The 14566-nt window shown below is 41.2% G+C and overlaps 1 protein-coding gene across 1 annotated transcript in view; it reads right to left on the reverse strand.

Moving 5' to 3' along the window:
* syn3 (synapsin III) overlaps window positions 1-14566 on the reverse strand; it is a 72784-nt gene that overhangs the window by 44205 nt on the left and 14013 nt on the right. The window contains exons 4-6 of the mRNA XM_008315961.3: window positions 11353-11444; window positions 1619-1775; window positions 162-251 (exon numbers count right to left, since the gene is read on the reverse strand). Coding sequence (XP_008314183.1) covers window positions 162-251; window positions 1619-1775; window positions 11353-11444 — 339 coding nt within the window. The remainder of the gene's footprint in view (window positions 1-161; window positions 252-1618; window positions 1776-11352; window positions 11445-14566) is intronic.

Raw genomic sequence — 14566 nt, forward strand, 5'->3', positions numbered from 1 at the left:
ATGTTTGACTTAATTTCTGTGTTTTATATTTTTATAATAAAGATTAAATTAAAAAGGCCTTCTGGGAGTGTGTGCTGGGTTTTTTTTCTGTTTTGTTTTTTTAATGCCACGTCTTGTACTTTGTAGTGCTGGGTAGAAAAAAAAAAGTCTGAGTTACTCACCATCTGTGTGTGGTTGGGGTAGAAGGTCTGTTCATTCAGGGGGAATTTCTCAGGACCCAGGGAGTGGTAGAGTTTGATCATCTGAGAGAACTGCAAGTAGAAAGAACCGTGTCAGTCGTCACGTGTGCAGTGGACGACCGGAGACAAAACCTTCAGCACGTACACCTGTGCAGAACCAGGAAACGGTGAGCGAGCCAACACATCTGGGACTGGGGTGACATTATTCCTCTGGCCCTTTTAAATGCTTATAAAAATGTTCCCTCTTTCGCAGTTACAAAGAGTCTGGCCAAGGAGCTCTAAATATAGACAAGAAAAACACTTAAGGCCATAGTGTGTGAGGTCCAGTGATTTTGGTCCTAGATGGTTTGGGAACAAAAACACTATATCAGTATTTTTTTATGTTCTTATCAGAAATCAAGCAACACTAGATGAATGACTTATGGGTCGGCTTGTTGGTTTTTAGAACGCATCGCTGCTCGACTGTCCAGATACATATTATTATTATTCAAATAATAATAAGTTAGGAATTTTTTTTTTTTCAAAAATGGCTGTTTTTAAAATAGACTCTCATACTCACATACAGTAACATTCACAGCAGTTCACTCTCGTACTCACATACAGTAACATTCACAGCAGAAAAACACTGCTGTCACTGCAACTACATGTAGTCTCTTTCTGGAGTTTGGTAACCGCAGGGTTAAATTAATCTACACGACAGTGAATGTGACATTAACATGAAGTTAACACAACTGGGAAGGTTTCTCTTTTTAAGTATCTACACACAGTGCACCTGTGTATGTGCTAGTGTGAGAGCTTTAAGGATTCATTTGCAGAAACTGTTCCTGTGTATTTTTCTCAAAAAAAAAAAGTTTTTTGTAGAGAATTAAAATCTGATTCAATTGAATCAAAACAAATCATTAAAAAAGAAAAAAAACTGCAATAAAATAATTGACAAGGGTGGTTCTCAACCACTGGGTTGGGGACCAGCATCCGGCAGTCCTGGATTATTTGGTTCCAGGCTGCAAAGAAAAAGTAAAAAAAACTGCAATAAAAGAATTGACAAGGGTGGTTCTCAACCACTGGGTTGGGGTCCAGCATCCGGCAGTCCTGGATTATTTGGTTCCAGGCTGCAAAAAAAGGTAGCCACAAAAGCGGGGTGCTGCAGTTAAGGTTCGCCGTGACATCAGTGAGATGAGCCTTTGATCATAAATTCATCGTCAGTCTGTCATTTCCGACCACATGCAGAGCCAAGCACTTTTCATTCCAGTCTGGAGCGTGTTGCGATTCCGACTGAAGAGTGAGTAATAACGTGCGTTGATGTTGGAGCACCGCCGCCGCTCCACAGACAGGTGTTATCGCTCCCTTTAACGGCCCGAATAAATCAGCCGCAGGCAGCTGCAGAGGAAGAGACTCCAGTCACCCCGTGTGGGTTAAGTGCATCATTAAAAAGCGCTTACCACCCAAGGTTTGCTGCAGAAGTTGTAGATGGAGAAGAGAGAGTTGATACTTGGGACTCCACCAAAGTGCAGACCGATCACGAGGTTCCTGAAGTCCTCACCTGGGACCATGCTGTAGGCGTGCTGACGGACCAGGACAAAGTCCGGCTTAATGGACCTGCAGAAAGACGTGGACAAAAAAGATTCATCAGACAATGGGTTGTTTGAGTTCCCAAAGTGCAATGTTTTTTTACAACCTCTAAACAGTTTAAAGGTTTTGTTTAGACTTCAGAGAACCATCCTCTCTAAAAGATCCAACATCTCCAAGACAGTCTTATGTCCCAGATTTGTCTCCTGTAACAATTTGTCATTCGGGCACTTTGTGTAATTAAGGCTGCTGCTAACAATTGTTTTTACAGATGACTCATCTGGCAGTTGTAATTCATTAGTCAACCAGTCATTTGGAGCAAAGAAGCAAACAATTGTGGTAAATTCAGATGGGTGTTTCCAAACCCTCGTAATGTTGGTAGAAAGTATAAAAGATAATTATATTCATATATATATATAAATATAAGACTGACTGAAATAAACTGAACCACTGTTGTTAAAAGTCAGTTTTTATTGTCATCCACAATGTAACAGAACACACAGACACAGAACAGGTTCCTCAAGACGTTTCTTCTGAAGAAGGACTTTCTAACGACACGGTTTTGCGTTCCAACGACAGATGTTTGTGTAAAAGCACAGGAAGAATTTGATCATGTGCATCAGTCATGGACTTGAATCCATTCAGACAACATCCTGTCTACATACGGCCATCACAGCACTGACTGAACGTTCCACTACAACCAGTATTCGACAGATTGATCTTTCACCTGAGCTCAGGTCTGTCATCATCACAGCCGTGACATCCCGTCACCACCACTGTGTCTTCACCCTATTTTTAACCACACAGACTCCATCGCACATCGACGATCTGAAGTCGTTGAGTTCGAGCAGCGATCCCTGGGGAACCTAATCTTTTTGGACCATCTATCCAATTAACACAGTCTAATCCTTCCTTTACAAAACCTGTCTGGGAAACTGGCCAACTGACCCATCATGCACCTGGAGGCGACCTTTAAACCACTTACACACAGGAAATGTGTTAGGTTTGTTTTCACGCACCAATGCACCAATGACATCACAGGCTTTATGTGGAGTTTTAACACTTAATTCGGTCGGAACTTTCTCTATTTCGAATAACTGAAAAAGAAAAGTTGGAAACAAAAAAAAATGGCGACATTGTAAATGTATGCGCTTGCCTAAAACTTTTGCACATCATGATACATACCCCCAACACAGGGGAGACAGTACGATATATTACGATATATTGCGATACAATAGGCTGTTCCATCTTAACATCAGGTGACTAACATTGGAACAGAGGGATCTGTGATGTTGTCACTGGAGAAGAAATAAATGCAAAATAAAATGAACCAACTCCATGAATATTTGAATTTTGATTGTTGAGTGCTGTAGAATATCAATACAGTTTCATGGAATGAAATATAGCAATATCTCTGAGTTATCGATATTTTTTTTACCCCCCAGCGTACTGCATATATACAGTGCCGCAGGCCGCGGTGTGAATTACAGCCAGGTAATTAAACAGACCACAAGTGTAGCTGAAGTCGAACGGCACTGTCAGGACACTGGCAGGACGCCTGTACGGTGATCTGGTGGCGGCAGAGCGACTACAGCTGTTCCACTCGACCACCGTGGCGAGACACCAAAGGCTCTGCTATTTATACTAGACACAGCAAAGTCAGGCCCCGGAGCCCAGCGAGCCTCACGCTAATGTGAAACTTCAAATACTCATGAACACACACGACGGTTCACGCAGTACCCTCAGGCTAATGAGCAGCTTAGCTTGAAAGTCTAGTCCCCCTGTCATTCCTCTGAATGGCACTGCAGGATCTTATTAATACAACCACCAAACCAAGGAGGTTTCCTGTTCCATGTGAGATGGCAGCACGGACGGACCGTGGTTACAGTTTATATACAGATATAACATCACACCAGGGTATGAGCCACAAACTGATGTTTATCCAGTGCCAACAACGACGTGAAACTAAGAGACGTTAGATGTTGTATTACAATCAGGATCACGACACAGGAACAATTATTAATGAATAATAATCATTATTAATAATAATAAACAGACTAATAGTAACAAATAATAGACCATTCACCCTGTTTTTGTACAATCATTAATGATCAAAATGAAATGTCAAACATCAGCATCTAATGATTACAACGTTTTATCTCATTAATCCCAGTGTAGCTGTGAATTCATCTTGATTAATCATGATTAATCGTTATAATAATCATGCACAATTAAGCGTGATTAATCCCGATAATACAGAATTCCTTATGGCAATAAAAAAAAAATCTGTATATTGCTGGTTGTCGGTTCCACATCATAGCAGTTAGCACACCTGCCTCACAGAGTGCAGAAAGTCCTGGGTTTGATTCCCAGAGGGATCAATAAAGTTCAAAATGTATTTAATTAACTAATTAATTTACCAGAAGGACAAATCTCAGCATGTTTTAATTTACGTTGTTTTCACTCACTCCAAATCGACTGTGTATCAGAGCAACTATACATTGATGGAATTATTGGATTTAGTTTTTCTGCCCATTGAAATTCATTAACAAATGTGCTAAAGAGTTAGCCTGTGCTAACTGCTATCACCTCCTCACCAGACCCCGGTTTACGCAGGTCGTGCCCTTCAGTAACAGACCGTTACTGAGGGTCAACACCCATAAATCCTTTTTTAGTTTCTGCAAACGGACACTTTTCATTAAGAGGGCAAATGTCTCATTACTCTGCAGTGGGACATTCGTGCTTTATGATGCACAACGCTCCAGTCCTACAGACACCGCTTCTCGGGCAATATGCTAATGTAACCTTTCAACAGATTATCAGAGCGGCCGTAAAGGCTGGTAACAGGCGCTGACGGAGGGGATAAGGGGGTTTTAGATTAGGCAGCGAGGGGACAATAGGTCCACGAGGAATCATGAGGCTAATTAAGAATTGAAAAGTTAAATGTCCAGGATAGAGACGGATGTTCCAGGCAAAAGTCATCAGTCTTCACCCAAGTCATTCTCAAGGCCAGGTCCTACATTCTGTTTCTGTAGATTAGGCCAAATATCCAATAATACACACAGACAGCAGTATATAGACGTAACATTTATCGATTTTGACTTGTTTTTTCGTACATTACCATCAGAGTCAGGAGTCGACTCCAAACCCCTTGATAATATGGACAGCTTTTAGCATCTGTCAGCTGATGGTTGCGCAGTTCAGGTTTGCAGTAGTAAACAAGTACTGTAGTGTACAAACCTGACCACTGATTGTCCTTCCCAGTTCTACAGAGTATTAAATCCACTAACACTGGACTGTCAGGGTACAATTATATATAGTTTGTGGAATTTCTCAAGTTGGTGACGACCAAACGAGGATTAATTGAGAGTAAACACATCCAGGGAGCAGAGACAAAGTCAGACTGGAGTTCATTTCGTAACAAACCCTTCGGCTTAAACGTCCACAGAGACTGCACTTCAAACCTGCCAGTCCACACATACACCGCGAGTACAATAAGGCCATTGCACAATACTCCACAACCCCAAGGACATTTTCACCGTAATTCCTCAAAGAGTCCCATTCAAACCCAAGACAATACGTTACGGCCCCTCTGTGTCCAGATCCATTTATTTTACAGAATCTCTGACCTTCTAATAGGCTCCACAGGGATGTTTGAGTCGCGGGGAACATTTGTCCTCCCGACGACCCTGCGTCTGACTCAGAAGCTAAAGTAAGAGCCTTATCGTCCTCCATCAGCCTGTCTCTCAATGATAAGGATAATCGGGGCAGAATTCTGCAGGAAGGCCACAAATGTCAAACGGTACACGCTGCACATCAGCAAAAGCTTCACGCACAATGGTGCTTTGTCTGAACCGGCTGTCTGTTGACAGAGGGAAACGTACCTTAGACACAGAGGAAAAATAATAGATGGTTTGATACGTACATTAGGACAGACGTCTCAGAAAAATACAGTACACGAGTAACACACGCCGTGGAGGATGTGGTCCGTTAGTTTTCCAGAGGTAAAAGGATTGAGACATGGTCTGATTGACCTGTTTCAGAAAGTCATATAATAAATAAAACTGGAAAAAAAAATTTTTTTAATCAAAATACCCCCCCCCAAAACAAACACACAACACTGGTGCTTCTGTCATGGTTCCATCCTTGGCCTCTAAAAACAAAGCTGTTAAGTTTTTTGTTTTTGTTTTTAAATGAAGCAGAAAACAGAATGAGCTTCAAACATATTTGTAAAAAAAAAAAAAAAACCAAACAAACAGTATAGAGTATTTTTCCAAACAGCCAGTGAACCATTGTATCTAACGAAACACGAAGAACTCCATATTCTGTTTTGCTGTGCTCTCTCTGCAACCCCGGCAACAAGCTGTGGTTCCCTGGCCTAGATCTGGAACACCAAATGGTTGTGGTTCTGGTTCCAGGGGCGGTGGCTTCGGGCTGCAAATGCTTTCGGATCACCTCCAACTGACACTGCACGACAGAACTCATCTCTGCACCGCATTAAAGACTCTGGCGCAGTAGCACGGAGTATCAACGCTGCACACGAATGTGTTGAGTGAATAAACATCTGGGACCGAAGGTGAAGCAACATCTGTGCCCTGCTAAACTGGAAATGTCTCTATTTATATTCAAACACGTATATAATGATCAGACTGTCGTGATAGGCTGAACAGTTTGTCAACACGACCCTCGGGTCACAGTGTTTTTCCTTGAAATAAATGAACACATAACCCCCTCTGTGTCGACCCAGGACGGCCACCCAGACCGCCCGGTCTAAATAGAACACCAGATTTCTGCCCGCTGTAGCAGTGAGGAGGATTTCCAGGCTGCTCTGGTGTCAGACCTCTGAACTGCACCAAACAACCCCGACTCACTGAGGTCTGCTTTTGTGCTCAGTGTGTCTCCTGGGTTAAAAGAAGAAAGAAAAAGAACTATGGCATGACCATATTTTCAAAGTTCAAAGAGAAAATCCTCCCTCCCTGATGAACCATGGTGACATATCACCTCCCCGACCCCCCCGACCCCACTCATCCTACATGTGATGCTCTTTTCACTGCCCATAGTGTAAGTGCAGTGTAAAAAATACAATATTTCATTAAATATTTAAATATATTTCAGCTATACATATATTTATATATATACGCATATATATATACACACACATATATATATATTTACATATATGTGTGTGTACGTGTAAACAGTCTAGAAAAGTGGTGCCCAATAAGTGGCTCGACATCCACCAGTAGATCGCAAAGGTCATGAGCAATTAAAATAAAAATGTATATATGAATATAATTCTACAGTGTTTAGTACTGACCATATATTGTAAAACACAGAATCATATAGTGCCTACATGTACCCCACCATTTAATGCATATATAACCTATGTTAAGTTTATATGTGTACATTGTTCATTCTCTATATCGCAGTTCTCCTTTCGCTCACTCGGTACTTTTGTACTTGAGATAAGCGCCTTTGGGAACAATCGCTGGTAGCTTTGTTTACCCGGACGAAATCGTACAAAGCATACTATTGGCGTAATATAATGCGTACTACTGGCTAATTGAGCATGCTCTTCTGTTCCGCTGATTGGCTCATGCATCGTAGCATCTCCCCTTTGTCTGTCGGCCTCTCTCTCGTTCACTTGGGGGAGGTTCGTAAAGGGTAAATATTTCTCTCTCAGTTCACTTTGCTCTTCGTCGCCACTCTTTTAATATAATTGTGGGGGGAGGTTCGTAAAGGGTAAATATTTACGTAAATAATATAATAACTATCTTGCTTCTACTTCACAGTTTTTCCCATTTCGCGGTGGGTCTTGGAACGCAACTACCGTGATAGGGGAGGGATTATTATATTTATATATTTAACGTTTCCAATGTAGGTAGATCACTTTGGCCTGGTCATTTGGGTAGTATCTCCCAAGACAAAAACATGTGGAGACGCCTGGTTTAGAAGAAATGACATGATGATTGTTCATCTATAATCTATACCTTTGTTTTGCCAGTAAACCTCCTTCATAATTCACCTTTAAAAATGACATTGGAGCGGCTGAAACAGTGAAACAAGTATTGACACAGTTAGTTAGATGCCCAACAGTCATCAAAAAAAAGAAAGAAAGTTATTTATAGGGTCAGGACGGTGAAGATTGCTCTGTGGCTTATCAAGTACTGGCTGCTGTGAATCAGAACTTCAGCCAGACCAGCCATCCCCACTCTGAGCCAAGCAGCTCCCTGGAGGTTTTGGCAACACACGGTGGTGAAGCCAAAGGGCTGACTACAGCACTGAGGCTGGGACAATGTGCCATAACTACTGTACTCCGTTGCCTGTTGCTCTGCAGCACTGTATGCTGTACAGAATGTGCCACGTCGCACATCGAAAACTCAGCCTTTTTTTTTTTACTCTTTTTATGTACCAATAACAGCAGAAACTTAGTCAACAGACTCGTCATCTTGATCTGTTTTAAAAAAAAATTGTGTATACTGTAAAGTGGTATTTGCCTGCAATAAAAAAAACGATTTTTTTGTATACTGTAAAGCGGTATTTGCCTGCAATAAAAAAAACGATCTGCCTCACTGTGTACTTTACTGTATATTTAAAACAAAACAACATAGTGTTATTGTCTTCTCTTAATAACTGGGCTGGAGCCTACACAAACTGGATCCACGGTGAAGTCTGATTTGCTTTCTGCTCGACCACATGTAGATACTCACTAAAATGTAAAGTACACATTAATACACATGGGCTCTAAGCTCTGAGACCCTATCCAAATCTTTCTCCAGGTTCAAGTGGATATGTTGATTTTGGACAGAAACTGAAGAGTGTAGTAGTACACCTGGGACGGAGTAGTCTGTAGTTTTCAGTTTTATTAGCTCTGCTTCACCCAAAAAAAACAAAACATCATTTCTTTTTAAGGAGAAGCATCTTCACGACACCCCGACTGCACCAGGACGATTTTGTTACTGCAACTCGGTGAAACAGACAATAGAAATTAATTCACCCTTTAATCCAATTTACAACGTGTCCTCGGAGCACGCCTGCGGACGCGGAGGTCACGCAGGTCACGCCACTGTGAGCACACCAGCAGGGCGAGCATATGGAAATGCAGGGTTGTGTTTTAAAAAACACAGGCTGAATGTGTCTGCATGAACGCATCTGTGCACAAGCGCAACATTAGCAAATGATTAAACTGAAAAACTCCAGGGATGAGATGAAAAGAAGAGGAAGCACAACAAACACAGCCAACTTTGAAAGTCTGAACTTGTGACTTTTACACTTACAGGACAGTCTTTCACAGCACATTAAGTATTATTACACGGCACAGATGAAGCTAATTATGTTTTTTTTGTTTGTTTTTTGTTTTAGTTTCTTCATGTGGAGGATGTTCTGATTATGCACCAGAGCGTGAATTAAATGGATAAAGGAAGAGTTTGAAAGCAGTCGAGTGTAGCCTGCTGACAGATTAGTTCTTCACAATTAATCGTGAATAACTACGATTATTCTCAAATAATTAGGGCTAATCATGAATAATCATGAATAATTAATCAGTCATGAATAGTTACAAACAATCATGATTAATTATGAACAATAACGACTAATCATGATTAATCATGAACGATAACGACTAATCATGACTACTCATGAATGATAAGGACTAATCATGATTAATCCAGAGCTGCACAGATTTTTGATGACTAGTTCTGATATTTTTCTATTACTCATGATTTGATGACTAGTTCTGATATTTTTCTAAGATCTATCCTGTAAACCCAAGTTCAACCCAAGTAGTTAAATTAAATTATTAAGAAAAAAATATTTTTTCAAAAAAACTTTTTTTTATTTGTTTATTATTAATAAAAGCTAAGAAATACGGATGGGACCCAGCACTGGATGTAAAAAAAAATCTCACAGTGTTTCGTATTATACTGACTCAAACTCAGAGTCATGAACACGACTCGCCAAACCGCAGCCCTCTGGCAGCGAGCTCCAGCGATTGTGAACAGAGCAGCAGTCACACCATCTGCATTCAGTTGTACTTTTGTCATTACAGCAGTGGGGCCAAAAATATTCTGAGCGCACAATAACCCCTGTGTAAGTGGTTGATAACAGGTTGTATTGTTGTGAGAGCCGCAGCGCAGCCCAGGCCTGGGATTATTCACTCTTGATTCCACTGATAAGAAAGTTGTGTTGCAAGTCTGACCGTGGAGCCGAAGATAGCGCGCAGATTGGAAAATAATTGTCCAAACATCTCAAAATGAGGTCCAACAATGGAAGGCATGCAGGCTGTTAACTAATCTGATTGACCAATCAGGTTACTCATCAAACTGGAGGAGCAGAGCCAGGCGATCTCAGGCTACTGTGGCTATAAAAACACCAAACTGCCCCCCCCAAAAACAGTACTTTCTTATCATATTTATATATTATTAACCAATTACTCTATATGAAGTTATCCTATATTACAGGATTTACTTTGAGACAGTTGCAGTTATGTTTTAACCACACATTATTCTGGACTGTTATGATTCATTATGAGTTATATTTTGTTTTTTCATATTAATAATTCCATTTGGATTAGTCACAAATAAAAACAGGCGTGAAACACATTTATTTACCTGCTGTTATTTTGTCTTTGTTCTAGCAATATATATAAAAAAAAATGTATATTGCTATCACAATTATAACATGAAAAATAATCGTGACTTTTGCTCACGATGGCATCACCTACGTCTAGAAGAAGTTCACATCGTCTCTGAAAACACGCTGCGTAAGACGGACTTTGTACTGACGTCAACTCAGATACGGCACCATAGAAGAAGAACCATCGTCTCTGAAAACACGCTGCCTAAGACGGACTTTGTACTGACGTCAACTGCCATGTCTATAAGGTGAAAAGCCAGAGTGTGATCTCATCATCTTTACCACCCAGATCAGCTGACAGTCCGTAACCCAGGCAGTGTCACCACACCTTACAGAGTGGTCTATTTAAACACACGTACACACAGTATCATTTTGTTTTTTCATATTAATAATTACATTGGGATTAGTCACAAATAAAAACAGGCCTGAAACACATTTATTTACCTGCTGTTATTTTGTCTTTGTTCTAGCAATATATATAAAAAAAATTGTATATTGCTATCACAATTATAACATGAAAAATAATCGTGACTTTTGCTCACGATGGCATCACCTACGTCTACAGATACGGCACCATAGAAGAAGAACCATCGTCTCTGAAAACACGCTGCCTAAGACGGACTTTGTACTGACGTCAACTGCCGTGTCTATAAGGTGAAAAGCCAGAGTGTGATCTCATCATCTTTACCACCCAGATCAGCTGACAGTCCGTAACCCTGGCAGTGTCACCACATCTATTTAAACACACGTACACACAGTATCTGCTGCAACAGCCTTCTCTGACCAGATGCCTCCTCCTCCTCCTCCTCCTCCTCTTCATAATGAAAGGTAGAAATGTTGCTCTTTTTACCACGACTCTCACAGAACTCCTTTGATTTCTTTGAGTTCAGACAACGTTACATGGCAAAACAGAGTGGATCTGTTCTGTTAGCAGACTGGGTGGGCGACCGTGACAAAGGAATGAAGGACTCACCTGACCACTTTAGTTCCACCTTTGTTGACCTGCATGTCCACCATACATCCCGAGGTGACGTAAGAGGCCAGGTTGATCTCCGAGAATTCGGCCTGGAAAAAAACAAAACAAACAAACAGAGAAATACAAACATTAGATGAAGAAGTTTGTGTGTGTTTTTTTTTTTTATTGGCTGAATAAAAATAATAATATTAAGTGTTATGATTGGAATGGTATCTACATAATTTCACTCTCTTTCCTAATTCTTAATAAGCTGATGCCCAAAGACAGGGGTCAAAAAGAACGGGTGAGATTCAGTGGGGGACAAATTGAGTTTCCCCCCCACTCTGTGGCCTCACAGGCAGCCGGGGCCCTGTGAAAGGCCGTAACCCAGCTACCTAATGACTCAGTCAAACTCTTACTCAAGACCCCCCCTCCCCTTAGGGGGTGACGGCTACGCCTGACTTCTGAGAACAGAAGGGTAAAAGGGAGTTGGACTGTTTTCCAGTTTTCCGGACAATTCCCTCATGAGATCAAAGTTCTTGTTTGTATAAATTTTTTCAATAATGAAATTCAATATTTTAATGCGTTTTATTTTTAAACTTTAAGAAAAATAAATATGACTCGTAAAATAATAACCAGGGCCAAACGATGGTCAGCTCGTGTCACAGCCAACGCCTCCATCCCTAGTTTGCACGTTCTCCCTGAACATTTTTGGGTTTTCTCCAGGTACTAGACACTACATCAAATATACAGTACTCCGTATGAGTATGTGTAAGGCCCTAAACATGTCTCATGCAGGTCACCCACTATAAACACCAATATATGTATATGTGGAAGGATGTATTTTTATCATCTGACCCCACAGTCAACCCATTTCCTGTGTTTTCCTAGCACGTTAAGACAGTTACTATCTACGCTTTCTCACACTGCCATCGTTGAGACTTTAAGCCCGCTTTAGCTGCCTTTTTATGGGCTTTCCATATCCATAAAAAGGAAATATTATCAGCAATATTCCTGCGGAGATTAATTCCCTTTCATCTCAAAGTGCTGTGGCCCATGTAAAATCAGTGAGGGGGGAGTGAGGGGGGGGGCATCTACTGGAAAGAATGCACCAACGTAATAAAAATGGTTTTGTTTTTTTGCCAAGTACAGAAAAAAAGACAGCAACCTCTTTATTTATTGTGTTGCGCTCCCAGAGGAAGAGGAAGAGGAAGAGCAGGGTGAGTAAAAACTGTAATCTTATTTACGGGAGAACAAGGCGTCACTTAAACTCAACGTGCCTCAAGGACGCGCACTTGGCTCACTTCCGCTTAAGGGTTTGTCTCTTCGTTTATCCAAGCCTCGGCAAAACTGACACACTCGAAGAAACAAACAACACCAAAACACACACACGTAAACCATCACCGTGACGACTTCAGAAATGACGACTGTAGCCGACTGTTGCTACGACCTAATTGGTAAAGGGTGCCGTTTATGTCAAGGGTCAAGAAGTCTGATTGGTTGGTTGTAGGCAAGAGCTGTAGCTTAGAGTCAACGTCTTTGGGCAGTAACGGATAAAGTGTGTCGCGATTCAGCCCAGACGCAACGTCTCTGGTGTAGAACCCCAGGGTTCACCTCCTGGGGAAGATCGAATCCCGGTTAGGGCGGTTGGTACCTTCCAGTGGACTCACCACCAGCAGGAAGGTTCAGGGGGGGTTTGGTATGGTGCAGTGTGATTTGGGTGGAGACTGCTGCCCCCGCGACCTCGTAACGGATAAGCGGATGAAAATGGATGGTTGGATGGATGGATGGATGGATGGATGAAGTGTTGGGTGAAGAGCACAGGACCAAACGCTAAGCCATGAGGTCTTCAGCGGTGCCATGGTTACCATGCGGGTAACATATTCAGACACTTGTCATCATGGCGCTCCATCCATGGAAAGCAAAACAGGAAGTGAAAAAAAGAAGAAGTGAAACTAGAGCCAATTTAATCCCATTGCCGACCTGTAGGGCTTCACTTCTTCTTCTCACAGTTTAAGGTGACACTACACTGGTTAAAGATGTCATTCATTTGGTTGTAAAGTTCCTCGCACTATTGTCCAAAAGTTTGAAGACAGATCTAACTTTAATAATTAGGACAAGATACTACATAAAAAAATATGATATTCAGGATTTTTTAATCTATCATAAATCAAACATTGTCAAAATAGTTTTGCAATATTTTGCTTCTTTTCATGATTGTGACCAGGTGCAAAGGACATCCCTCGATATTCTACAAAGAATTATTTTTTGTATTGCCATTATAGGACATTAAATGACAACCACAGAGGTTGTGAACAGTCAGAACTTTCCTCTTCTTCTTCCACTGATGCCACCTTAGACTGACCTAGAAATTTTCATAAGACCTGGAGAAAAGCCCTTTGCACGAGTCTCACTTATCGCTGCAGAACAGCCGACAGTCTGTGCAGACTGCCAAGCTGCGTGAACCTGCGTATGGTTGAGAGTCGCTCATCTGGAATCTGTGATTATTTTTAGATGTGAATCTGACCGTTTCACCCCAGGTTCATTTGGCTGTGAAGCTTTTTGTTTGATCTCAAGTCAAAGAGTAAACAGGATCTTCTCTCTCAAAAAAACGAAAAAAACGAAAAAAACAAAACGACCACAGGTTTTGCAGTGGCCAGGTAACCTGGTAAAGTACTGTATGGAGTATATGTACCAGGATTTAAATGAGCTGAAACCAGAAACATGTACTGACTGTAAACATCTGTAGTCAGTTTGGAGCTTTAAGCCTTGAATCCTTTGGTCATTTTGAGCTAAAGAAGCTGAACTAATTGTTTCAGGATAGTGGCTAATACTAAAAAAAACAAGAAAAAAAACATTTTTTTCGGATGCGGGAGCAAAAGAAACCGGTATTGAATATGTACTACCCTTTCGGATGCGGGAGCAAGAGAAACCGGTATTGAATATGTACTACCCAAAGACAATGTGCATTTCTAGATTTTTTCTTCTGTCAAATGTCATGTCATGACCTCTGACATGGGCCACATGCCAGTTGGTGTGTCACAAGCTTTGGCTGTTGGACTGTTTTTTTCCAGTAGCCACAATGCCTCCACAAAAAGCCATTTTTGGGGTACAAAAGGCTCTGCATGTAAGTGGTATTTATTTTATCCAGTCGGCGTGACTCACATTCAGTTCCTCATACAGCAAATATGTCTGAGTGCATTAAGGTTGGCGCTGTGGTCATGAAATGATG

The sequence above is a fragment of the Cynoglossus semilaevis genome, chromosome 8, assembly GCF_000523025.1.
Source record: "Cynoglossus semilaevis isolate Cse_v1.0 chromosome 8, Cse_v1.0, whole genome shotgun sequence".
Classification (NCBI taxonomy): Eukaryota; Metazoa; Chordata; class Actinopteri; order Pleuronectiformes; family Cynoglossidae; genus Cynoglossus; species Cynoglossus semilaevis.